Source organism: Typopeltis vanoorti, chromosome 12, assembly GCF_054136105.1.
Source record: "Typopeltis vanoorti isolate ZY-2024b chromosome 12, IOZ_Tvanoo_1.0, whole genome shotgun sequence".
Classification (NCBI taxonomy): Eukaryota; Metazoa; Arthropoda; class Arachnida; order Uropygi; family Thelyphonidae; genus Typopeltis; species Typopeltis vanoorti.
The window spans coordinates 85,954,706-85,981,372 of NC_143560.1; the positions used below are offsets into that span (position 1 = coordinate 85,954,706).

The 26,667-nt window shown below is 35.8% G+C and overlaps 1 protein-coding gene across 2 annotated transcripts in view; it reads right to left on the reverse strand.

Annotated features, from left to right (window-relative positions):
- LOC150100957 (uncharacterized) overlaps positions 1–26,667 on the reverse strand; it is a 123,906-nt gene that overhangs the window by 4,834 nt on the left and 92,405 nt on the right. For both annotated transcript variants that reach the window (XM_090401760.1, XM_090401759.1), the window contains one exon: positions 15,558–15,700. In XM_090401760.1, the coding sequence (XP_090257886.1) occupies positions 15,558–15,700 (143 nt within the window). The remainder of the gene's footprint in view (positions 1–15,557; positions 15,701–26,667) is intronic.

Sequence of the window (26,667 nt, forward strand, 5' to 3'; positions counted from 1 at the left end):
CAACTGTTTCTCAAGTATATTTGCATAAATCTTACCAGGCACACTCAGTATGGAAATACCTCTGTAATTCTTACATTCAGTTTTATTTCCCTTTTTATATATGGGTACTATGAGAGCTCTACTCCAATCATCGGGAATTTGTCCCTCTGTCCAGGACTTCTGAACTATGCAGTGCAGCCACTGTAAGACTTTTATATCGCTATACTTCAGCATTTCTGGTTGAATATCATCTGCTCCTGTTGCCTTTCCATATTTCAAGCCTTTGATAGCTTTTTCTACTTCAAGTATGGATATGTATTCCTGACTGTATGCCTGTTGAGTGTTTTTTTTACCACTCTGCTATCACTGCTTATTTCATTTAGCAATTTTTCGAAGTAATTACTCCATACTTCAAGGATATCTTTTTCTTCCGTTATCATGTCACCTTTATCATCTCTAACTCCTTTTACAACACTCTTTTCTCCATTTCTAAGCTTCTTCAACAACCTCCAGAATATTTTGCCACCTTCTTGATATTTATTTTCTATGTTCTTGCCAAAGTCTTCTCATGACTTTTGTTTAGGCAGTTTTACACAGTGTTTAGCTTTCTTACATTTGTCTCTGTATTCTCTAAGAGCACAAGCTGACTTATTTGCCAGGAACTTTTGATATCCTTTCTTCTTTTCCTTCACTGCCTCTTTAACTTCCTGTGTGCACCATTGAGTTCTGATTTTTCTATCCTTGCAGACAACCTCACCACATGCCTGTCTGGCTGAATCAGTTTGGATTTTCTTGAAGACTTGCCACTGAATTTCCAAGGTTTGATTTCTGTTCTCAAACTCTTTTTTTTTTCTTCAATAATCTTTGTGTATTTTAGTCTACAGTTCACATCTGAGTGCTGCTCAACTTTTATTCGATTTAAAACTTTCTTACATGTTATTCTTTTCAATATGAAATTCAATTTTATCCTGCTCAAGACTAAACAGTGATCACTTCCAATTTCAAATCCGCTGTACAACCTGGTGTCCTGCACCAGGGAGAAAACATCACTATCAACAATAACATAGTCAATGAGACTTTTCTTATTCCTTGCCTCTTCACTCCATGTGAATTTGTGCACATTTTTATGTTGGAACATGGTGTTAGTAATAACTAGTCCATGTCCTGAGCAGAAATCCAACAAGTATTTGCCATTATTATTAGCTTTGCTCTTTTCTCCAAATTTTCCCAAAATATTTTTTGTATGTTTGACAATCATTTCCTACTCTGCTATTTAGATCCCCAACTTTTCCTTTTTCATTGTGTCAGTTGCTTTCTTTAAAGCCTCAAAAAATATCTCCCTCGAACAAAGAAACCAGCTTTGAGGGAGTGCAGTAACCTTAACAAAACTTATCTCAACACGTCTACTCATATTTAATAACAAACGAAGGCCCATAGGCACAATTAAGTCTCATTGTCCAGTTCCCCATTCTGATATTTGTCCACATCACTCTACTTGAGACTGCCTGCCATTCAAGATTGTCTACAGTTATATGGTGTCGATGGGGCATTATATCAAGCAATACTTAGTCTTTATTTGAATTGTAAGTCAGCAGTTAGAATTGAAGGAAGTACAGGAAGATGGTTTAATGTTAAATCTGGTGTCAGACCAGGACGTACATTATCCCCTCTGTTATTCATTATCTATATAGATCACATTATGAAGGAAAGTGGTATTAAACCTGATATCAAAATTGGAGATGTTAATGTCAGCTCTTTGCTTTATGCAGATGATGTTATACTTCTAAATAAACCTGCTACAAGTCTGCAATTTTCCCTGACTAAATTGAATAGATGTTGTAATAGATATGGTATGAAGGTCAGCAATAAAAAGACAAAGACAATGAAAATAGGCAGATTCGTTGAAAATGTCAACTGCGTTGTGAATGAAGAACCTGTGGAACAGGTAAAACATTTCAGTTACTTAGGCACGATTTTTAGTGAAGATGGTAAATTAAATATGGAAATAGACAACAGAATCAACAAAGCTGGTATGGTAGGAAGTCAATTGAATAAATTCATATGGAATAAGAGAGAAATTAGTCGGAACACTAAATTAGCTGTATACAAGACAGCATTCAAACCAGTTTTAACTTATGGATCTGAGAGCTGGGTCAGAAGTAAAACACTTGACCAAAGACTAGAGACTGCAGATAAGAGAGTCCTGAGAAAGATCAGATGGCATCAATGGCAATATCACATTAAAAACGAGGATATTAGGAAAGAACTTGACATTGTCAACATCCAGGAATGCGTTAGCAGAGTTAATCTCAGGTGGTATGGTCACTTAAACAGAATGGGCAAGGAAAAATTAGCAAAACAAGTGTTCTCTGCCAAGTTGGCAGGAAAATGACCCAGAGAAAGACCAAAATATAGGTGGATTGATACAGTAAAAAGTACCTTATATGATAGAAATATAAGATCTGATGTTGGAGTTTTGACAAAAAAACAGGCTGATTTGGAGGAAAATTGTAGATAGGAAGTTAGTAATGATGTAAATTTTTCATGTAGTACTATCATATCCTGTACACCCCTTGAGGGTACATGGCAGGAATTTGATGATAAATATAGTTCATTAAGACTGTCTATTATACAAGCTGGCAGGGCCACTGAGAGGGGGTGACATCTGAGACCTTTGTCAAGAGCCCGATGTTCAAATAAATTTCCCTATTAAATTTTCAAACAATGAATGATCGAGAAATTTTTTCTGACTCGTGTGCAATAATTTAATAAATAAATATTCGAAAGACTTGACATCATCTCTGAAAGACAAAATCTATCACATAAAACAGATTTATAACGCCACATTTAAAGATGTTATACCAGGACTCAATTTATTAAATACCATTTATAAACTTCAACTTTGAGGTGTTTTCCCGAAATATGTATTTCGGGAAATCCATATTGTGCAAAAAATTCTGAAATTTTTTGCACAATACCAGTAACAGTTGCCAAAGGTTAAAGAGCGTTTAGTAAACTTTCAGCAATAAATAGCTTTAGTAGATCATCAATGCTCCAGGAAAGATTAAATGGTCCTAGCTTTGCTATCAATAGAACATGAAAATTGATTATGATGAGGTGATTAAAGATTTCGCTAACCATAAAGTGAGAAAGTGGATGAGGCAATAAAAATTCTCTTTTTATTTAATGTTTGTATTTTCTATGGTATGTAATGTATCAAATTTTGAATTTATTGTACACTTTTTTTAATAAATGTCTAATGTTTTATATGACTTTTTTATTAAACAAAAGTGATGCACTTTTTTAAGTGGGGCCCAGACCACAGACTTGTCATGGGCCTGAAAATTTCTCTCGGCAGCCCTGCAAGCTGGTCAGACAAACTGCAGCCAAGAAATTGTTTGTGTTTCCATTTTTGTCTGGAACCAGCTCTTTCATCACCCCCTTCCCTGACACGCAAAAGTATAAAAATTTAAAGGGTGGACCTGATCCAGCCAAAGGGCTGATCCAGAGACCTAAGCAGTCAATTTTGTAGACCACAACAATTAATTCACAAGTTAGGAAAACCAGTCACTAAACTTTTTCAATGCTTGAGAAAAATGATTAGTTCTGTATTGGAAGTACAACTAAATGTTATTTAGCTATATAGTAGAGGTAGTATCTTGCAGAAATCACAGACAAATATAACCTGTAAGAAGATTCTTGAAAATAAGCAGATCATATGTTGATCACAGAGGATACCATAATAATACAGAAAAAGTTACAAAATTCCAGCTTCTGGGCATGATCTATCATCATGTAAAACAGAAGACAACATTATGTAACATTCTACATACCCTCATTTGCAAAACAGCATATTTGCTATACTAACACACTGTTGTCTTTTTTGGCCAACTGCATGCTCAGATATAATAGTAATGCTAGGAAATGGTCCTTCTTGCATCTACAAAACTCTGCTAACCATATTTCAACTTTGATCTGGAAAATGTTGATAGAATTCAGCAAGATTGGTAGTCCTGGATTGCCCTGCTATTGGATTTATGTATACAAGGGTCAACAGTGTTGTAAATCTCCTTCCTTATGGTCCAAGGCTTGTGCAGCACTGGTATAGTGTCTGGAGTAACCATAGCATTCCACTTTCAAGTGCATTTATTGCTTGCTAGATTATGGCTATCCATGTGTGGCTTCGTAGTGAGTTGGGATTTCTGGTGCTGTGATAAAATTTGAGCATGAATTCTCCATCCTCAAATATTTTCAGGATCCCAGGTAAAAAGCCAGTAGGGAAAATGTCACTCTCAAAATATAAGAGATGCAAGTTCTAAAAGAATAAAGTGACTGATAATAATGATATAATGTTGGAAGTTTTATTTAGTTTTTTAGTTTAATTCTTTATCCAGTATCTCCCATAATGCAAAGCACATCTCCCTGCAGATATGTAGGTTAAGCGAAGGGCCACTACCCAGACCGGTTTCGATCTTTATTGAGGTCTCGCCAGTGGGAGCCAGAACCCAGAGGTGGTGATACTAAGGTGGAAGTAATGCAGAAGTCATATTTACCTATACAAGTTGCCAAAAGGTGTCTCACCTTATTATTAAATTACTCTGGATTTAGAGAAAGATGTTGGAAGTTTTTTTCCACTTGGTTAGGCTATAATAAATTTAGTTTAATTCTTTATCCAAGTGTAAGCAGCCTAACCAAGTGAAAAAAAACTTCCAACATCTTTCTCTAAATCTGTCAGGAAGCATCCAAACATTTGTTACCATTAGGTTCGGTGGCATGCAGTATTTAGTGACTGGCTTGCAGAAACTGCTTTACTTCTATACCCTCAAATGGAAGAGATGCTGGATCTGTAATTTATTAATAACAGTGTGTTGAGTGTCCAGTAAGGACATCTGTATTGCACGTGAGAAGAAAGAGATGAAAAAGAAAGCAGAAATCTAGTTCTGGAGATTAGGGAAGATACAGTCATAAGAGAGCAATACTCACTTGCCAGATCAGTTATGTGGAAACAGGCCATACCACAGCAGGGGGGGGGGGTTCAGCAGAAGAGGCGATATATTGCACATTGATGTAACTCGTGACTGCATATAAGGAGAATTTCCATTCCATTCTCCATGTATATTCGTTATTATTATTATACAGACACCTCCATGAAGTTCAAAGACTCATCACGAGAGACCCAATCTATCATACCTCTCCTTGAACTTATTAACAGATAAAGCACTCACAACTTACTCTGGCAACCCATTCCACTCATTCACCAATCTCAAAACAAAAAATCTAGTCCTCACACTACTAACCACACCTTTATTCAACTTCCACACATGACCTTTTGTTCTGGTCTCTCTAGACAAGTGCTGAAACATTTCTCCTGCATCTAACCTATAAAACCCTTTAAGCAACTTAAATGTTTCTATCATATCCCCTCTTTTTATCGTATCAACCAAATTCTGCAATCCACACACATACCCTCAATCTATCCTAATAACGAACATTCTGCAGGCCACTCACCATCTTGGTCACTCACCTCTGAATCCTCTTCGCTACTTCCTCATCCTTAAGAAACCCAGGGGACCAGACATGAGCACAGTAATCCAGATGTGGATGTATCGAGACCTCATAAAGAGGAATAACTTCCTTGTCTCGACTTGTTAATGTGTTCTTCACTAGCCAAGTAATCTTATGGGCTACCAAAGCAGCATGTCCTCTAAACTTTAACTCTGTCTACCACCACCACCCCTAAATTTCTAGTTTATCTATTTCCTGGAGTACAGTGCCATCAATGTGACACACAGCTTGTAATTTATTTGTTCCAAAATGCATAATTTTACATTTCTCACATTAAACTGACACCCTTTAACTTTTGCCCATACTGACAGCCTATTCAAATCATCTTGCAAACTCTCCACATTGCCCTGATTAAGTATTACTCTACCTAATTTCGCATGATCAGCAAACAACTGAATATTTTCTTTCAGGTTATTTCCTATATCATTTATGTACAAATTAAGCAGCAATGGTCCCAGCACTAAACCTTAAGGTACATCACTACTCCTGTTTCACTCAATTCTGCCACTTCTTATACCACTTTTTGATATTTGTCCAGCAGCCACCCTCTTATCCACTTCACCAGTGTCATATCCATCTCCATTTGTTCTAATTTGCATAACAGACTTCCATGTGGTATTCTGTCAAATGCCTTTGCAAAATCATCATGTAGCCATTTCCTTTATCCAACTCAGCTGTTACTCTATTATAAAAAGTTAGTAAATTACAAGGCATGACCAACCATTCGCAAAGCCATGTTGATCCTCATACAGTATCATATGTTTATCTACCCATTCTTGAATTATTTTTTTTTACCTATTTTTCTGGTACTTTTACCACCACGCCCAAGATACTGATTGGTCTATAATTTGCTACTGTAGTCTTAGAACCTCCTTTATGCATAGGAATTATTTTGCTCTCTTTCCACTTTATTTGAACTCTACCAGAGCTGAAACTTAAATTAAACAGCCTAGTAGTCAACGTCATTGCTAGTTCCCTTGCACCTTCTCGCAAAACCCTAGCTGATATCCCATCTATTCCTGCAGCTGTATTTACATTGAGATTCTGCAAATATCCTAAGAACCTCCAATTCATCCACCTCTGTTCCCACATTAGTGTCTGTTACATAGGTTAAAACAGTAACCTCACTAGGATGATATATCCTTGCAAAGTGACTTGGTAACTGAACTATTTTATCAGCTTTTGTCTCCTCACGACCATCATCACTCATTAAGGTTAATCTTCCACGGTCATTCTTCCTCTTACTTACCACGTAATGAAAGAACTCTTTGGGATTTCCTTTGGTCTGCTCAGCTAGATTCTTCTCATAATCTAAATTTGCTTTTCTTGTCACCTTTCTTGCCTAAGCAGTGTACTGTTCAGGAGTTTGCTAGTCACCTTTCTCTTTATATACCCTTCACAACATTTTCTTCTTTTGCAGCTCGTGCTTAATGATATTAATCATCCATCTAACCCCTACCCGATTAACTCTCCTTACTCTAGGTATACAATTTAATACTGCTTCCTCTAGGTGACCCTTAACTATATCCCATGCACTACTAACATCCTTACCCTACAGTGTTTTATGCCATTGTACAGATTTAAGCTTCTTCCTAAGCATGTCATAATCACCTGCCTTGTAGTTCTACAAGTACCCTTTCTTGATAAACTATTCCTCATGTTTTACAGTCTCCCAAGTCAAGACCGCATGGCCACTTTCACCAATTGGAGGCAATGTTGTCACCTTGGTTATGGATAGCTCTTCTGATCTTATGACCAGGTCCCGCCCCTAATCCCCTCCATCACATGCTACCTTAAGTAATTATCTCTCAGTAATTGTATAAATTCTATTTCCTTCCTACCATGTGATCTTTCTTCCTTCCAGTCCATATCTCCATAGTTGAAGTTCCCCATAATAATCACTCAACCTATACTCCTTGTACTAATATGGCAATGTATGTCATCCAGATCATGTGTGGAACTCCCTGGCCTATAGCAACAATCAAATGTATATTTTATCTTACCGGCCTTAATCTCACACCAGATTGCTTCAAATGAGCAGCCACCCTCTGACCTGCCTCCTATTATTTTTGGTTGCAATTCATCTGCTATCATCAGCAGTATCCCCCCCTCCCATTCTATCTTCTCTATCTTCCCTGAAAATATTAAACCTTTCACATTCAATCCCCTGTAACTACATCATCTACTGTTAGCCAAGTTCACTAATGCAAGGTTGACTAACCAATGCCAAAAACTCCTCCCCTCTTGTTCCTGATATTTCTGGCATTTGTATATAAGAAACTGCAGCATTCCTTTAGTCCCCCACCCATCTTTATTTTCTGAATTGACTACCCTATTCAATATTTTTGCTTGAGAGACTAGATTCCTCACTTGGTCATTCTCATACTCACTCGCTTCATGAGTGCCTTCACACAAACTCACTTGCTTCCACCCTAATTGCTTAAGTTTCCCTGAATTTGCATTTCAGCATGATTGGTGAACAAAGCTCTCTCCAGATACCTAACATCAGAACCATTTAGATACATTTATCGTCAAAACCATTTATCTGTATGTTATTCTCAGGTTGGTTTGCTATTTTGAATTCAGGATGAAAAAAATTTTTGGAATGGGGTGGGATGGAGGCATCACTTCTGTATGAGACCAGCTAAACTCACTTTCATGTCAGAAGCCCTTACAAAGAATTCTTTAAATTATTCTAGACAGGATTCAAGCCAAGTTCTTTCCAACCAATGGGCAAGTGTCACAATATCTTCATGTACATGTCACAGTGCAATGGAAGTAACACAATTCATCACTCATATTAGATTTCTAATGCTCTATCTATCCTGCAGACTATCATCACTAAAAAACACATGTACTATCCACAGTGATAAGTTTTAATACATAAATAATTCATCCCAAGTATCTTGGGACATCCTCAGTACAGTAATTCAAACAATACTAGGAATAACGTACAGTTAGGGTGCATGATTACAATGGAATCTCAATATGCTTGAAGTAACGTGTTATAGAACTAAATTAAAATATAACTGAACAAAAAAAAAATATATATATATATATATATAACATATATAAAGAGATTACAATTTGTCATACAAATTATGTGAAGGGATATGGGAAGTTGTCATACAATTCTGTATGACAACTTCCCATACTTTAGAAATAGTAAGAACGTCGTTGCAGTTTAAATTTGGCCTGTGTAGTAGGGCTTCAGCACTTTCTTTATATAAATGTTCATGTTTATATAAAGATCTAAGTAAAAGCTTCGACTTTTCCCAGCAAATGCTATGGTTTGAGTTTTCAACTCATTGTTGAGAGAGACCAGATTTCTGTGGTTTGAAAAGACGAATGCGGTCTTCTTGATGTTCTGAGATGCATTTCTGAACAGATCTACCTGTCTGTCCAAAGTAAGACAACTTGCAGGAGCTTGGGGATCTCATATACACCAGTTAACATCAGAGTTGAGAGTTTGTCCTTCGGAGAAGGTAACAAGTTATAGATCTGGTTGATAGCTTTGTAAGTAGTGGCAAAATTGTATTTCTTCATAATTTTTGAAAGACGTTTGGAGATGCCTTTGTCATAAAGTATGAGAATCCTATGGGCTTCTTCTTGTCTAGGTCGATGTGTGGGGAAGTGACTGATGATTTTTTGAGTTGTTTTAAGATTATGTCCATTTAGTATGGCTGTATTTTTGATTATTTCTAGTTCTTGGTTTAGAGATTCTTTAGAGGAGCAGAATTTGTGTACTCTGGTAACTAGTGATTTAATGATGCCAAATTTCTAAGATGGATGATGAGCAGAAGAATTGTGATTGTAGCGACCTGAAAATGTAGGCTTGCGATAGACAGACGTAGCAATGGAACCATCTTCTTTTCTTTGAATGTGTAAATTCAAAAAGGGGATACGCTGTGGAGATTCTTTTTCTAGCGTAAAGTTGATGTGAGGGTGAAGAAGGTTTATTTTACCTAGAGACAGATGTAATTCATGTCTGAATTACACCTGTCGACATATTGTAGCCAAATTTTTGGTTTGAGTTTAAAAGTGAAAATTTTTCTTCAAGGTGTTCTAGAAACAGGTTTGCTTAGTTTGGTGATAAAGGAGACCCCACTGCTGTTCCTTTTTCTTGCTTGTAAATTTTACCTTTCCAAGTGAAGTAACCGGAGGTAATAACAAATTTGAATAATTCAACTATATCAGACGGAAATTTTTGAGTTAATAATTCTACTGTTTCTTTATGGGGAATGTTAGTGAAGAGGGAGACAATGTCGAAGCCAATTAACAAGTCAGTTTTTAACAGTTGTATGTCTTTTATTTTTGCGTGAAATTCTGTGGAATTTTTGATTGTAGAGGCTGAGTGGCCTATGTGAGGATGGAGAAGGTTAGATAAGAATCTTGATAACTTGTAAGTCAGGCTGCTAATAGAATCTATGACCGGTCTTGAGTGGAACATTAATCTTGTGAAGCTTAGGTAAGCCATAAATTCTAGGAGGTCTAGCATGGTATGTCTTGGGTTTTTTAATTGTTTCTTTGTCTAAGGAGGTTTTTATTATTACGGGCAACTCCAGGGAGTCCTTAGACTCATCAAGTTTCATCAAGTAACTTATTTAATTTCCTGAGTTGACGTTTTGTAGGATCATAATCCAATGTGGTGTAAGTATTACAATCTCGGAGTAGTAAATTCATTTTTCGGTCATAGGAATTGGTATCAAGAACCACAGTGGTATTTCCTTTGTCAGCTCTAGTAATGATTATGTTTTTGTTACGTTTTAAGGAGGTAAGAGCTTTCAATTCTGATGGTGGGATATTTAAGTCCGAAGGGTTGGCATCATAGATTATTTTTGCTACCTCGAAACGAAGCCTACTGGCTTCAATACTGGAAAGATGGCCGATGTTTCTGTTTATGTTATGTATGAAATCTAAATATGGGAAACATTTAGGTGAAATAGCAAATTTATGGCCTCTTGCTAGAACATTTAATTCGTCTGTTGTTAGCGAACGGTTAGATAAGTTGACTACCCATTTTTACGTCGGTAGTTTGTTAGTGATCTTCTTAGATCGATATTTATTATGTAGATTAGAATTGCTTTTATTATTATTATTATTGTTGTTGTTGTTCCAGGCAACTCCAAGGAGTCGACAGACTCATCGAGGGAAGCCCTAACATCATGTCAAGAACAACTATTCGACATTGACACAGTATCTATCATACCTTGCCTTGAACTCATTCACAGTCGTAGCACCCACAACAGACTCTGGAAGCTTATTCCACTCATTCACCACTCTCCAAGTAAAAAACCTAGCTCTAACTCCCTTGTCCACCACGTTCTTGCCCAGCTTCCATGAATGGCCCCTAGTCCTCCCACCACCAGTCATATTTTCAAAAATATCTTCTGGATCAATCTTATAGAAACCCTTCAGTAATTTGAGTGTCTCAATCATATCATCCCTCCTTCGCCTATCGTCCAATCTCTGCAACCCACAAATCTTCAACCTATTCTCATAAGGTTCATTCCACAGACCTTCTATCATCTTGGTCACTCGTCTCTGGATCCTCTCCACTTCCTCCCCCATCACGAAGAAACCCTGGTGCCCATAACTGGGCACAGTAGTCCAGATGGGGGTCTTATCAAGGCTCGATACAGAGGAACAACAACTTGTTTGTCTCTGCATGTTAAAGTATTTTTCAGAAGCCAAGTGATTTGATGAGCTGATTTAGTCACTTTTGCAATGTGCCCCCTAAACTTCAATTCCCTATCCACAACACTCCCAAATCGCTGGCCTCATCATCAAAAGCTTTTATCCCCGAATTTTTTGTACACTTATAATCAAATGTAGCAAATCTTGATTTAACGTATTCGATAATTCTGCTTCTAGTTCCGTAATTTTTAAATTATTTGTTGCCAATTCATGCTTAGTAACTCGTAACTGATTAAGTAGTAAGGAATGGCTTGCTTTCTGATAGATTTTTTGGGCACCTGGAGATTTGATGACTTCTTTTAGTTTTGCAAAAGTTGGAATGAGTTTATCGCATCTGCACTTTTTTAAAAAAGAGATTCTAGCCCATTTGATTATAAGTGTCTCAAAAAATTCCAGGATAAAAGCAATTCTAATCTACATAATAAATACCTTAACTTGCTAAATCAATCTCAGAAGATCACTAACAAACTACCGATGGAAAAATGGGTAGTCAACTTATCTAACCGTCCGCTAACAACAGACAAATTAAATGTTCTAGCAAGAGGCCATAAATTTGCTACTTCACCTAAATGTTTCTCATATTTAGATTTCATACATAAAGAGAGAAACATCAGCCATCTTTCCAGTAATTAAGCCAACAGACTTCGTTTCGAGGTAGCAAAAATAATCTATGATGCCAAACCTTCAGACTTAAATATCCCACCATCAGAATTGAAAGCTCTTATCTCCTTAAAACGTAATCATTACCAGAGCTGACAAAGGAAATACCACTGTGGTTCTTGATACCAATTCCTATGACCGAAAAATGAATTTACTACTCCGAGATCGTAATACTTACGCCACATTGGATTATGATCCTACAAAACGTCAACTCAGGAAATTAAATAAGTTACTTGATGAAACTTGATGAGTCTAAGGACTCCCTGGAGTCGCCTGTAATAATAAAAACCTCCTTAGACGAAGAAACAATTAAAAAACTCAAAACATACCATGCTAGACCTCCTAGAATTTATGGCTTACCTAAGCTTCACAAGATTAATGTTCCACTCAAAACCGGTCATAGATTCTATTAGCAACCCGACTTATAAGTTATCAAGATTCTTATCTAACCTTCTCCGTCCTCACATAGGCCACTCAGCCTCTTCAATCAAAAATTCCAGAGTTTCACACAAAAATAAAAGACATACAAGTGTTAAAAACTGACTTGTTAATTGGCTTCGACATTGTCTCCCTCTTCACTAACATTCCCCATAAAGAAACGGTAGAATTATTAACTCAAAAATTTCCGTCTGATATAGTTGAATTATTCAAATTTGTTATTACATCTGGTTACTTCACTTGGAAAGGTAAAATTTACAAGCAAGAAGAAGGAACAGCAGTGGGTTCACTTTATCACCAAACTTAGCAAATCTGTTTTTGAACACCTTGAAGAAAAATTCTCCTTGGTTCTCCTTGAATTTTGAAGACTCAAAGGGGGGGGAGGGGGGGGGAGGCTCTGCTCCCAGGTGCCCAACCCCCCAAGTTCCGGACCAGTAGTCTGGTTCTCCTTGAATTCTGATGACTTGATACTCAGGGTAGCCCCTGAGTTTCAAAACATTTGAAATAACTTGACAAAAAACGTGACACAAAACATTACAAAAAAAAGGCTTATTTTATATTATAGAGTAGATAGATATATATATATATATATATATATATATAGCAGCAAAGGACATCTTACATGTGAGGCAGATCAAAGACACTGAAGGAAGAGTATTATGGAGGGATGTTGACATAAGAAACAGATGGAGAATATACTTTGAGGGACTTTTGAATGAGGAAAATGCAAGTACTCACAGAGAAGATGAGCAGCCTTCTGAGGGGATGGTGCAGAACATCAGTAGAGTGGAAGTAACGGAGGCCATGAAGAGGATGAGGAATGGAAAATCAGTCGGTCCCGGCAGGATTCCAGTGGAGGCATGGAAGGCACTGGGGGAAGAGGGAATTGACCTGCTGTGGAACCTGTTAATAAAAAGTTTGTCAACAGGAAAATATACCTGAGGAATGGAGGGAGAGTACTCTTGTCCCCATCTACAAGGGTAAAGGGGATGCACAAGACTGTAAAAATTACAGAGGAATAAAGTTGATGTCCCACACAATGAAAATCCTAGAAAGGGTTCTTGATGGAAGATTGAGGAAAGAGGTGGAGATTGCAAAGGAACAATTTGGCTTCATCCCTGGTAGATCAACAACAGATGCTATCTTTGGGTTACGGCAAATGATGGAAAAGTTTCGAGAGAAACAATGGGAGCTATATCTGGGATTTATTGATCTGGAGAAAGCATACGTAGAGTGCCAAGGCAAGAAGTCTGGAGGTGTCTGAGGGAGAAGAAGGTTCCGGAGAAATATGTCAGGTTGGTGCGTTAGGTGTACAGAAATGTACATCTCCCGCGTAAATGTAAATGTCCCAGACAGAAAGTTTTCAAGTAACAGTTGGCTTGCATCAAGGGTCAGCATTAAGTCCGTTTCTGTTTAACATTGTGATAGAGGTGGTGACGGAGGAGGTGAAAGAAGATGCGTCTTGGACAATGTTGTATACAGATGACATATTGCTGTGTGCAGATTCAAGAGAAGAAGCGGGAACTAAACTGGAAAGATGGAGAAAAGTAATGGAAGAGAGAGGTATGAGACTGAGCAGAAGTAAGACAGAGTATATGTGTTACACAGTGGGCAACGGCCAGGAGACAGATCTGGAGCTGGAAGGAAATGTCATCAGGAAGGTGAGGGACTTTGGATACTTAGGTTCAACAGTGGAAGAAGATGGAGAAGCTGAGAAGGAAGTGGGATGCAGGATACAAGCTGGTTGGAGGAACTGGAGGGAGATGGCTGGAGCATTATGCGATAAGAGGGTGCCGATCAATCTGAAAGGCAAAATCTATAGAACAGTAGTGAGGCCAGCTATGACGTATGCTATAGAAACTGTGGCCCTGAGGAAAAATAACATCAGCAGGATGGAAGTAGCAGAGATGAGAATGTTTAGGTGGATGTGCGGTGTGACCAGAAAGGATCATCTGAGAAATGACTATGTGAGGGGAACAGTGAAAGTTACGAACTTAGGAGTGAAGATACAGGAGGCAAGGTCGAGATGGTTTGGTCATGTGAGGAGGAGGGAGGGCAAATATGTGGGAAGAAGGGTCATGCAGATGGATGTACAAGGAAGGAGGAAGCGTGGGCGGCCAAAGAAGAGATGGCAGGAGCTGGTAGAAGAGGACTTGAGGATGAAGAACTTGGATGTGGTGACAGCCCAAGACAGGAGGATGTGGAGGAGACTCATCATCAACAGTGACCCCACTTAAGTGGGAGAAGCTGCAGAAGAAGAAGAGTAGATATATGTTTTTTTTTTTTGTTTGTTTGCTCAGTTATATTTTAATCTAGTTCTTAACACGTTACTGCATGCATATTGATATTCCATTGTAATCATGCCCCCTAACTGTATGTTATTCCTAGTATTGTTTGAATTACTGTACTGAGGATGTCCCAAGATACTTGGGATGAAATATTTACGTATTAAAACTTTTCACTGTGGTTAGTACATGTGTTTTTTAGTGATGAATTCACCACAGGTTTCATTATATAAAAACTGACTGTCATGTCTTTTGTGCAGTTCTTTATGTAATGACATGGGTTCAGATTACTATTATATCTTCAAGTTAAAACTGCATGATCCTGTCTATTATGACAGGATCATGCAGTTTGTAATGTAATGCCATAACAATAACTTGAACCTATGCATTTCTTGACTGAGGTGGCACTCTCACATTGTCATTATCTGATAATATTATAGTCACAACCAGAGGCTACTAACGAGGCCTTTTATAACCTCTCTAGCAGTTCCTTCTCCATATGCTATTGACAGTATATAGATACAGTCAGCTCCAAAAGTTTATTTGTTTATTTTATGTAGTGGTACATACCACATGTAATAACAGGAATATTAATATATTTATTCTAAAAAAAATAGTGTCCCAATACTTATTTCAACATAGTGTATCTATACATTAAATTGAATGTGATGTGACAAGTGACTAATAGTATAAAAATCATGTGGCTAAACATACAATTCTTGTTTCTAATACCAGTTAACATAATTAACATGGGATGATTTTCTTCCCTGTTTCTCCCCACCCTCAAAATAAAGGAGGAAAGTCATCTTTAACAGACTCAGCTTCAACAATGAAAATGGATGCATGCTCCTGAATAGTCTTAAACACTACTAAATTACACATGCATATACCTTCACAACTAATTAATATTAAAAGTATAATAAATTAACATACTTGAGAGACTGTTCTGCACTGTCTGCAACAGTATGCATCCTAGTTCCTAATGCAGCTGATTTTGTGACTATCTCATCGCCTATGAAATGGCTAGATGTTGATTGCAGCAATTCATTTTCTTTCTGTAAACTCCTGACTTGTGCCTTAAAAAAATAATAATAATTTGGCTCTTCTCCTTACTGCTATATATTTTAGTTATTTCATACTGTTCTGGAAAGATAAAACATATGGATATTAAATATTGCAGCTGCATTCTTTCAGCTGATACTGTTGTCAGATCTAGCAGGTATGATGGATAGCTGAATTATTCCAATAACAGGTATTAATGCTCCAATTAGTGTGCATTTGTTTGCTATCTACTTAACGTACCAAACATTGCAGCATAATTGACAAGCTTTAAAATTCTGTTAATTTAACATAATTATTGAAATTTTGATGCACAATTCTTCTTAAAAAAAAGTACAAAAATGTTTTTGGGTAGGTGCAAATAAAACACAATGGTCAATTACACGTTTTTTTTTTACCTCTTTCAAAAATTTAAATAGTAGAATATACAGGTATAAAAACAAAGCGTATAAAGCATATAAAAGAAAGAAAAAGGAGAGTGTTTATGATATGAAAACAAGACTGGAAGCAAAATGGACAAGACTGTGGGTGAGCTGCATAGTAAAAGAGGCAATTGCATAGTGATGATGAATTGCTGGAAGTAGTGAAGAGTTTCTCTGTAGCTCAGTCTGTTTGCAATGAAACCCTTTGGTAGGAAAGACAATGTTTAAATCACATCTTTTGACACAAAGAATTTACCAAGACTTTTCAATTGAAGATGAGTTGGCTTGCCTCACAGAAAGGTTGTTGAGTTGTTCCACCCAGAAATTTAGTTTTTCTATACCACAACCAAACTGGCCCAGAAGAACACATGCAGAAAATTTTCACACAAAAATATATATTTATGCACAAGACTAATCACCTTCTCCCAAAATTATGGTTACAAAAGTCAAGGATACTTGGCGAGTCATATGCCTTAAGAATGAATAATTATTATAATTATTATTAGTGAAAGACTGTTACTAAGTTGCTACCTTGAAATCCAAGCTATAATTAGAAGAGGGTCAAAAAGAATAATTAGTTCCAAATGATTCAATGTATAAAGAATGGGAGTGAAAACAGAAAGGACTTGTATAAGATGTGAATTTTAAGTAATGTTGGAATCAGACATTTAGAGAAGCTGTGAACAAGTGCAAAAATGGTTTGGTTTATTTAGATTTATGGCCGAAGCAACTCAGGCTATGAGGCCAGTGTATTATGAAACTTGTAAATTGCATGTGTTCTAATGGCTGGTTTGCCTGCCTGGGAATGAGTGAATTTTAAGTGATGTTGGAATCAGACATTTAGAGAAACTGTGAACAAGTGCAAAAATGGTTTGGTTTATTTAGATTTATGGCTGAAGCAACTCAGGCTATGAGGCCAGTGTATTATGTATGTAAATTGCATGTGTTCTAATGGCTGGTTTGCCTGCCTGGGAATGAATTTTTCCAGGCAGGCAAATGAATGATTTTTCCCTCCCAGAAACCCGGGTTTCTGGGAGGGAAAAATCATTCCCTCCAGAAACAAGGGTAGATAGATCAGGTGGCAGTAAAAGCTTTGTGAAAAGATAAAAAAGTTGTGATTGGAAATAATTAATGATGGACAATTACAACACATGGATGAAATTAGACTAATCATAGGCCATTAGAATAGAATACTTGCAGGAGCAGAAATATATAGGGTATAGCATTTTCTGAAAGAGAGGAAAAGAAACAGTATAAATGCAGTTAATTCATGTATAATGTTGGAATTCAGTGGAAAGCTTGTCGTTTTTTGATGCAGGAAGAAGGAAAGCTTGCTGCTGCTCTGGACAGCATGACAACTTTAACTGAAAAGACAACCGATACCTTACTTCCTTGAGAGGATTTGAATTCAGGTGTATTTCCATCTAAAGGAAAAATCATTTCTTCAAATGAAGGTTTAGGACTGAATAGAGTAATGCAAACAGCAGAAAGAAGCCCATCACTGGAGGAGAGGGGGGGGGTTAAAGAAGAGAAGATGAAGGCAGCAAAAATGACAAAATACATAAGATTAATATTAGCCTAGGAAGCAGAGGAAATTTAACAATGGGAGTAGAGAATGAAAGCAGGAAACAGCAAGACTATGTAAAGGAAATTTATACAAGTGCCAAGGGTCACTGAGGTTAGGCTTGGCAATGGAACCAGAGAACACAGCACAAATCATACTTTGACCATTCTAACTCTATCTAGATAGGGTTAGAATGGTCTGATCTGAGAAATGCTGGCTCAAATAGTGACCTTAATCTGCCACTAATAGATTTTTGCACTTGCTTCCTCAAATTTAGTTAAGTTTATTTATTAAATGTAGCATACTCACAGCAGCTTACATGATTCAGTATTCTTTCAAAAAGAAATTCTGTAGCTGAAATCAGTAAACCTGATAATTGTTTTTACAATGTGAACAGACTAGGTGTGATTCCTGGGCAATACAATTCTTTCAAATACATTCCAAATAAATAAAATATTTTAAGAGAAACAAACAATATACATGTGCAAGTGATGATTTGTAAACCTAATGACTTAATAATCTGTTAATGAAAGATTAACGATTACTCTAAGTTTGTAATTCCCAAAATAACAGTACACTAATCTATGCTTTAATTAAGTCACAACAAAAATATGTTCTTTACTTCAGTTACACTGTGTTCAGCATTTGTGAAAACCTTATAAGGTCTAAGACAGTGTTTAAGTAATATTTTAAATTTAATATATTAACTATTGGGCATCACTTGCCCAATCTTTCAGTCTTTACATCATGACCATCATCATGATGTAAAGATCACTACATACAAACTACAGAATTACTAATTTAGCTAACTACTGACTCTAGCCTGACTTCTTGGAAAGTAAATAGATGAGATTCAATGAGATTAATTACCTAGCATACTTAAGGTGGTTTGAGATTTAAATTAAGAATAATGGAACATCCAATTATCACCCAATTTTAGTCTTAAAGGATACTGGTATATTGCCTAGAAATTCCTTAAATTAAGTAATAAAGATGGTAAAATTCCTTGAACTATCTTAAAAAATAAATAAATAAATAAACTGTGACAGCCTAGAGTACTATACTCATTGTTACTGGAGAACAGAAAAGACTACCAAGATCAACATTATGGATTTGGAAACACTTGATGCCTAGAGCCAACACTGCTGGTGGCCCAGAGAATTTTATTTGCTAGTAAACTGGATGAACCTAGATTCTCCCTGTTCTCAAATAGATTAAGCAATGTTAGTAGCTTAGTCTTCTTTGATTTGTTGGTACTCTTCATTCTGACTTTTGTTGAAATAGTGGAAGTAGCCATAGGGATCAAATGTGGGTCCATATTCTGGAGATCTCCAACCATTTTTTTTTTCTTAAAGTCATTGATTAGGAAATTATAGGTTTCCCTGGATTTGAATTTACATCCTGTGTTTCACATAATTAATGCAATACCATTCATACTCTTTTCAGACTGTTTCTTTTCTCCTCTGTATGAAAAGTTACAGGTTCACTTAATTTGGTATAATTCTGAATGGGCCAGAAGGATGGTTAGAGAATCCTTCAGGAGCTTATTCATCATCATCATCATCATACGTATCAAGGATTTTGGCCTAGCATGGCCTGTTCCGGCCTTAGAAGTCATCGTTGAATCGTTTAAGAGGACATCCTGGTTTTCTTTTTCCTAATGGCTTGTACTTTAAGGCTTGTTTTGAGGAGCTTATTCATTTTATTTAATCTTTCAAATATTTGAAAAGGAAAAGCTATGGTCATACTATATTATATTCTTTTTCATTACATTTCCATTGAGAATTTTTTGTTGTTGTTGTTATCACTATTATAACATCTCAGTAATTATTTGAATTTCATTTAGGACACCTGCTCATCAGAGCATTTCATCATTGCTCCCCACCCCTCTTTTTTTTTCTTTCTTTCTTTTGTCAATGTCGGGTAGTTTTCATGTTGGGTGGTGGCAAGAATCTGTGTGTGTGTAAATTTTCTATAGACCCCACTTAGCACCGCTGTGTTACAAATTCATCACTTTTCATATGTGGAAGCGATACAAAAAAAAAAGATAGTAATGGATAAACAGTCTGAGGGAAGGAATGTGACTGTCACATTCCTTCCCTCAGAATGTATTTCTGGTTTTCAGTTTTAATAGTAAATTATATGCATTTTTACATTGTTTAAGTGAAAAGGATGACATTTAGGGTATGGGGATCATGGAGCCAACATACAAATATGTCATTAACATACAAAGCTTGGGTTTGGCTCAAAATATGTGACATGTCACTAACAAACATGTCAGAGTGCTGGTCAAAAATTTCTGTATAAAAGTTGGGTCAACAGTAGGCTATTAATAGTTAAGTTTTTGGAGAGTCAAAAGTTATACTTGGATTTTTGAACAATGTGAACCATCCTTACACACAACACACACATATACACAGATTTTTGAACCATTCTTACACATAACACACACACATATATACACAGTTGACCCTTGAACAACGCAGGGATTAGGGATGCTGATGCCCACGTTATTCAAAAATCCACGTATAACTTTTGACTCTCCAAAAACTTAACTACTAATAGCCTACAGTTGGCCAAAAGCTTTACTGATAACATAAACAGTCGATTAACACATATTTTGTACGGTATGTATCTATTATATACTATATTTTTACAATAAAGTGAGCTAGAGGAAGGAAAATGTTATTAAAGAAAATCACAAGGAAGTGAAAATGCATTTACAGTACTGTACTATATTTATCAGTACCATAAGTTTATGTTGTCTGTTTACAAGATGAATCATATGCCTGTCAGTACCCACATCAATATTATCTTATATGATACAAAACACTGCAGATGTTATACATACTACTAACACTAGATACAAAAATGAAAAGATAATTTGACAAAGAAATTATTCATATTTATTTACAGGTATAACAATTCATGGCAGCCTATGATTGCTTTGCAGTAGCCTAGAATATACACTAATTAATGAATCATTATAAAATTTTTATTTTATGTTAATTAATTTAACTAATTAATAATAGTTCATTTTATGCAGTTATGATTTAATACTGAACATAACTGCATAAAATGAACTATTATTAACTAATTAATAATAGTTCATTTTATGCAGTTATGATTTAATACTGCATCTTTACGTTTGTAGAATGCTGAAATGATGTGTCTTGCTCATTTTGCTCCATAGAGTTGAGACATGGATATTGAAGGCAACAACCATCAAGAAAATTGAAGCCTTTGAGATGTTGCTATATAGACAAATGCTAAAGATATTATGGACAGAAAAAATAACCATTGAAAATGTCTTAAAATCCATTGGCAAAGCCAAAGATCTCATACAAACAATCAAGAAACGAAAAGCATCATGAGAAAGCAAATATCAGCTTCTATAAACCATAGGTAGTATTGATGGCAAAGGAGCTGGAGGAAGAAAAATTATATCTTGGCTTGACAACATCAAGGCAGGCAGGAAAGAGCAGTATACAACTGCTGAGATCAGCGCAAAAACATAGTTTGTTCGCCAAGATAGTCACTGACCTTCGATAGAAGATGGCACCTTAAGAAGATAATAGATTTGTGTATATTTTATGGTAGTAAATTATAAAACAGACTAGTATCTACATATATTTTATGCATTTGTGACATACCTAACTTTCTTGGGTCAATTTGTGTGTGTGTGTGTGTGTGTGTGTGTGTTGTAAGTTATTTTACCACATGAAGTAAGAGATCAAAAGAAGCAGAGAAAATCAGTAATATCAGGAAAGAATTAAGTGCCTCTAAAGTGCAACTGGAAGAACGATGGGATAATGTGTCCTTTCAATGGAAAAGACCTGTGTTTGATTCTTGTCAAGAGAAATCTTTATATGGACTTTTTCAATTGAATACAAGTTACCTGATCTCATATGGAGGTAACAGGTTTATTTTTCCCAGAAACTCAGATTTTTCATCCTGCATACAGGAAAATCAGCCAACAGGACACATAAGCTGATAGAATAGATGGCAAGTTGTGGTGTAGTGTGCCTTGCAAGCAAGCAATGAGTGCTGTTGTCAAGATATTATGATGTTAAAAGTTACATCATTAATAACCTTTATCAACAATTTCCTTCAAATTAATCTTAATCTGTTAACTGTTAGGACTCCAGTATCCTCAGATCTTATATTTTGGTCTTCTACGGCATTTCTTACTATATCAATCCACCTAGATCTTTGCTTTCCTCTAGGTCTTTTTCCTGCTGTAAGTGACCATACTAATTCTGCTTACACATTTCTGAACATTAACAATATCATATTCCTTCCTAATCCTAATTTTTTAATATAATTCTGCCATTGATGTCATCTGTTGACTTTCCTAACCTTTCTCAGAGCTTTCACATCAGTAGTTTACAGTCATTGATGAAGTGTTTGATTTCTAACCCAGCTCTCAGATCGACAAATGGTTTCAACACTCAGTTTCTTTCCAATTCCATATAACTTTATTCAGCTGACTTTCTATCATACCAGCTTTGCTAATTTTGCTATCTATTTTCATACTTAATTAGCTAGCCATCTTCACTAAAAATTGTGCCTAGATAGCTGAAGTGTGGAAGGGAAACTTGTTCTCCCCCAAGTTTCCCTTCCACAATTTTTCTTAGCCTTTTCTTATGTGCGCTTACATAAATCTATAAATCTTACTAAGAAATTCAGCAGGAAAATTCTTCTGTAATTCTCATATTGGGTTTTATTTTCCTTTTTACAGATTGGTTTGGTTTATGGTTTATAGTTTATTTGGCACAAAAACTACAAAGGTCATACTGTGCCATACTAAAGGTTACAACATTAGCATTTACAGAATTGCAAACAATATGTCTGTACAAGAATCTAAGTTGCACAAAGCAGCATCTCTAGGTAAACAGAACTGCTGCAGAGGGCACAGCAACACACAAGGTCAGAGGTTATTATAGTAGTGCAAAAACAGTTAACAATATAAGTTAATACATAATATATGAAACACTAAGCCAAGGAATGCAGTATCTACATATATGTAAAATTATAATAGATGCCTTTATAGCAATACAAAAATAGGCAAAAAGGGATTATTATACAATATGCGTGGATGAAAATTAAATTTAGCAGTGCAGTAGAAACAGAATTACTAGAAAGTACACAAATAGGTAAGATGTCCTACAGCACTACACGATTATTCGAAAAATAAAGTAAATAAGATGCATACACAAAATGTATGTTAAGCGATGCAGCATCTACATATAAACAAAATTACTGCAGAGGTTTCAGCAGTACATAAATAGATAACTATAGATTAACATATGTATATACAAAACAAGACAAGGAAAGCAGTGTCTACATCTAGTAAGATTACAACAAACATTTAGAAAGTATTTTACCATGGATATAATAAATGTTAAAGATACCAAGCTATTTTAAATTATAATATTTACAACTCAAATAAAGACTAAGTATTGCTTGATATATTTTAATTTATTATACCCAAGGTAAAATACTTTCTACATTTATATCTCCTCCTGAGATTTTTATTTAATAAGGTTAAAACACCGTATGGTAACTTGTTCTGGTAAAATACTTATAAGCTCTGTATTACTAAAATCTTGGTATTTCTAGCCTGCCTCCCACTGATGAGACCTCAATAAAGGTTGAAACCGGTCTGGGTAGTGGCCCCTTGCCTTTAATACAAAACATCATACATCTCCTCCAGGATATGTGCTTTGCATTAAGGATAAATATTAAGATTAGTGATCAGAGTTTATTCTACTTTTACCATGAGTTGCCTTGGTCTTGCACTACATGCAGGGTCAGCTAGACTTGCAACACTTGCAGGCACAAACTTGACTTGTTTTTCTGTTTGCTGACTTGGGAAATGGAGTAAAACAAGGTTTAAAATAGCTTGATATCTTTAACAACAAACATTATTATACTAATACTTAAAGAGTCAGAAAGGAATTATTATACAGCATTGATGCATAAAATTTAAGTTTACCATTATTGTATTTACATATTAACAAAATTACAGCAGGGTGATACAAATATACAAGATCAAGGCCATTGGTAATACATAATTGGTCAGATTTAACCTCATCATCATCAAATTCCTGCCATGTACCCTCAAGGGGGTGTACAGGATATGATAGTACTACATGAAAAATTTACATCATTACTAACTTCCTATCTACAATTTTCCTCCAAATCAGTCTGTTACTTGTCAAGATTCCAACATTATCAGATCTTATATTTCTATCGTCTAAGGCAGTGCTTCCCAAACTTCTGGATATCAGGGGCCCCCTTTGCAAAAATTAAAATATTTCACGCCCCCCCCCTAAAAAAAAAATCGTAATAGAGAGATATATTATTATAATATTTATTTTATTGTATTTATATTCAATACAAAACATACACAGAGAATATTGCAAAAATCAAATGTAAAATATTACATTTTTTGCCTCTTACCGTTTGTTTCTGAAGACGATGCGGGCTGTTCTGGTAAAATATGAAATACTGTCCTTTTTTTTTGAGTCTGTTTCTGCTTCTTCTGATTGGTCACGGGATTTTTTTTTTTTTTTTTTATCAGCCACTTATCCATCTTAGTTGATGATCAAAGTTGATGCGATGATGAAGAAGGTTAATTTTATCTAGAAACAGTTGTAATTCAGGTTCAGGTTGATTAAAATTAACCTTTTTCATCATCGCATCAACTTTACGTTAGAAAAAGAATCTCCACAGGGTATCTCTTTTTTGGATTTACACATCAAAAGAAAAGAAGACGGTTCCATCGCCACGTCCATCTTTCGCAAGCCTACATTCTCAGGTCGCTACATTCACAATTCTTCTGCTCATCATCCATCTCAGAAATCTGGCATTATTAAATCACTAGTTTCCAGAGCACACAAATTCTGCTCCTCTGAAGAATCTTTAAACCAGGAATTAGAAGTTATCAAAAATACAGCCATCCTAAATGGATATAATCCCAAAACAACTCAAAAAATCATCAGTCACTTCTGCATACATCAAACCAGGCAGGAAGAAGTGCATAGGATTCCCATACCTTACGTTAAAGGCATCTCAGAATGTCTTTCTAAAATTATGAAGAAATACAATTTTGCCACTACTTACAAACCTATCAACCAAATTTACAACTTATTACCTTCTCCTAAGAACAAATTCTCACCCTTGATGTTACCTGGTGTTTATGAGATTCCATGCTCATGCAAATTATCTTACTTTGGACAGACAGGTAGGTCTGTTCAGAAACGCATCTCGGAACATCAAGACCACATTCATCTTCTTAAACCGCAGAAATCTGGCCTCTCTCAACACGGAATTGAAAATCCAAACCACAGGATCCATTGGGAAAAGGTTAAACTTTTACATAGATCTTTATTTAAACATGAACGTTTATACAAAGAAAGTTCTGAAGCCCTACTACACAGACCAAACCTAAACCGCAATGACGTTCTTACTATTCCTAAAGTATGGGAAATTATCATACAAAATTGTGTTAAATAATTAACGTTGTTTTTTTTTTTTTTTGTACTACTTTAGCACGTTATGCACGTTTTCATGAGATTCTATTGTAATCATGCGCCCTAACTGTATGTTATTCCTAATTTTGTTTAAATACTGTACTGATGATGTCCTAATATACTTAGGATGAAATATTTACAATTAAATAATTTTCACTGTGGTTTATATGTGTGTTTCTTCTAATCATTCTGTTTAAGTGACCATACCACCTGAGATTAGCTCTGCTAACGCATTCCTGGATGCTGACAACATCAAGTTCTTTCCTAATATCCTCATATCCTCATTTTTAATATGATATTGCCACTGATGCCATCTGTTCACGCCTCTAATCTTTCTCAGGACTCTCTTATCTGCGGTCTCTAGTCTTTGGTCAAGTGTTATACTTCTGACCCAGCTCTCAGATCCATAAGTTAAAACTAGTTTGAATACCGTCTTTTATACAGCTAATTTAGTGTTCCGACTAATTTCTCTCTTATTCCATATGAATTTATTCAATTGACTTCCTACCAGCTTTGTTGATTCTGTTGTCTATTTCTATATTTAATTTACCATCTTCACTAAAAATCATGCCTAAGTAGCTGAAATGTTTTACTTGTTCCACAGGTTCTCCGTTCAAAACACAGTTGACAATTTCAATGATTCTGCCTAATTTCATTGTCTTTGTCTTTTTATTGCTGAATTTCATACCATATCTATTACAACAGTTATTCAATTTAGTCAGTGAATCTTGCAGACTTGTAGCGGATTTATTTAGAAGTATAACATCGTCCACATAAAGCAAAGAGCTGACATTAACATCTCCAATTTTGATATCAGTTATAATACCACTTTCCTTCATAATGTGATCCATATAGATAATGAATAACAGAGGGGATAATGTACATGCTTGTCTCACACCAGATTTAACATTAAACCACGTTCCTGTACTTCCTTCAATTCTAACTGCTGACTTACAACTCAAATAAAGACTAAGTATTGCTTGATATAATGCCCCACTGACACCATATAACTGCAGCATTTTGAATAGCTTTTCTTTTTGCATTTTGTCATATGCCTTTTGCAGGTCTACAAAACTTAAATACAGATCTTTGTTATATTCCCAAGATTTCTCAACTATTTGTCGTAAAGTGAAGATCTGATCCTGACAGCCTCTGTTTGGCCTGAATCCAGCTTGTTCTTCACCAAGCTTTTCTTCCACAATTCTTCTCAACTGTTTCTCAAGTATACTTGCATAGATCTTGCCAGGAACACTCAGTAGGGAAATACCTCTATAATTCTCACATTCAGTTTTATTTCCCTTTTTATATATGGGTACTATGAGAGCTCTACTCCAATCATCGGGAATTCGTCCCTCTGTCCAGGCATTCTGAACTATGCAGTGCAGCCACTATAAGAATTTCATACCACCATACTTCAGCATTTCTGGTCGAATATCATCTACTCCTGCTGCCTTTCCACA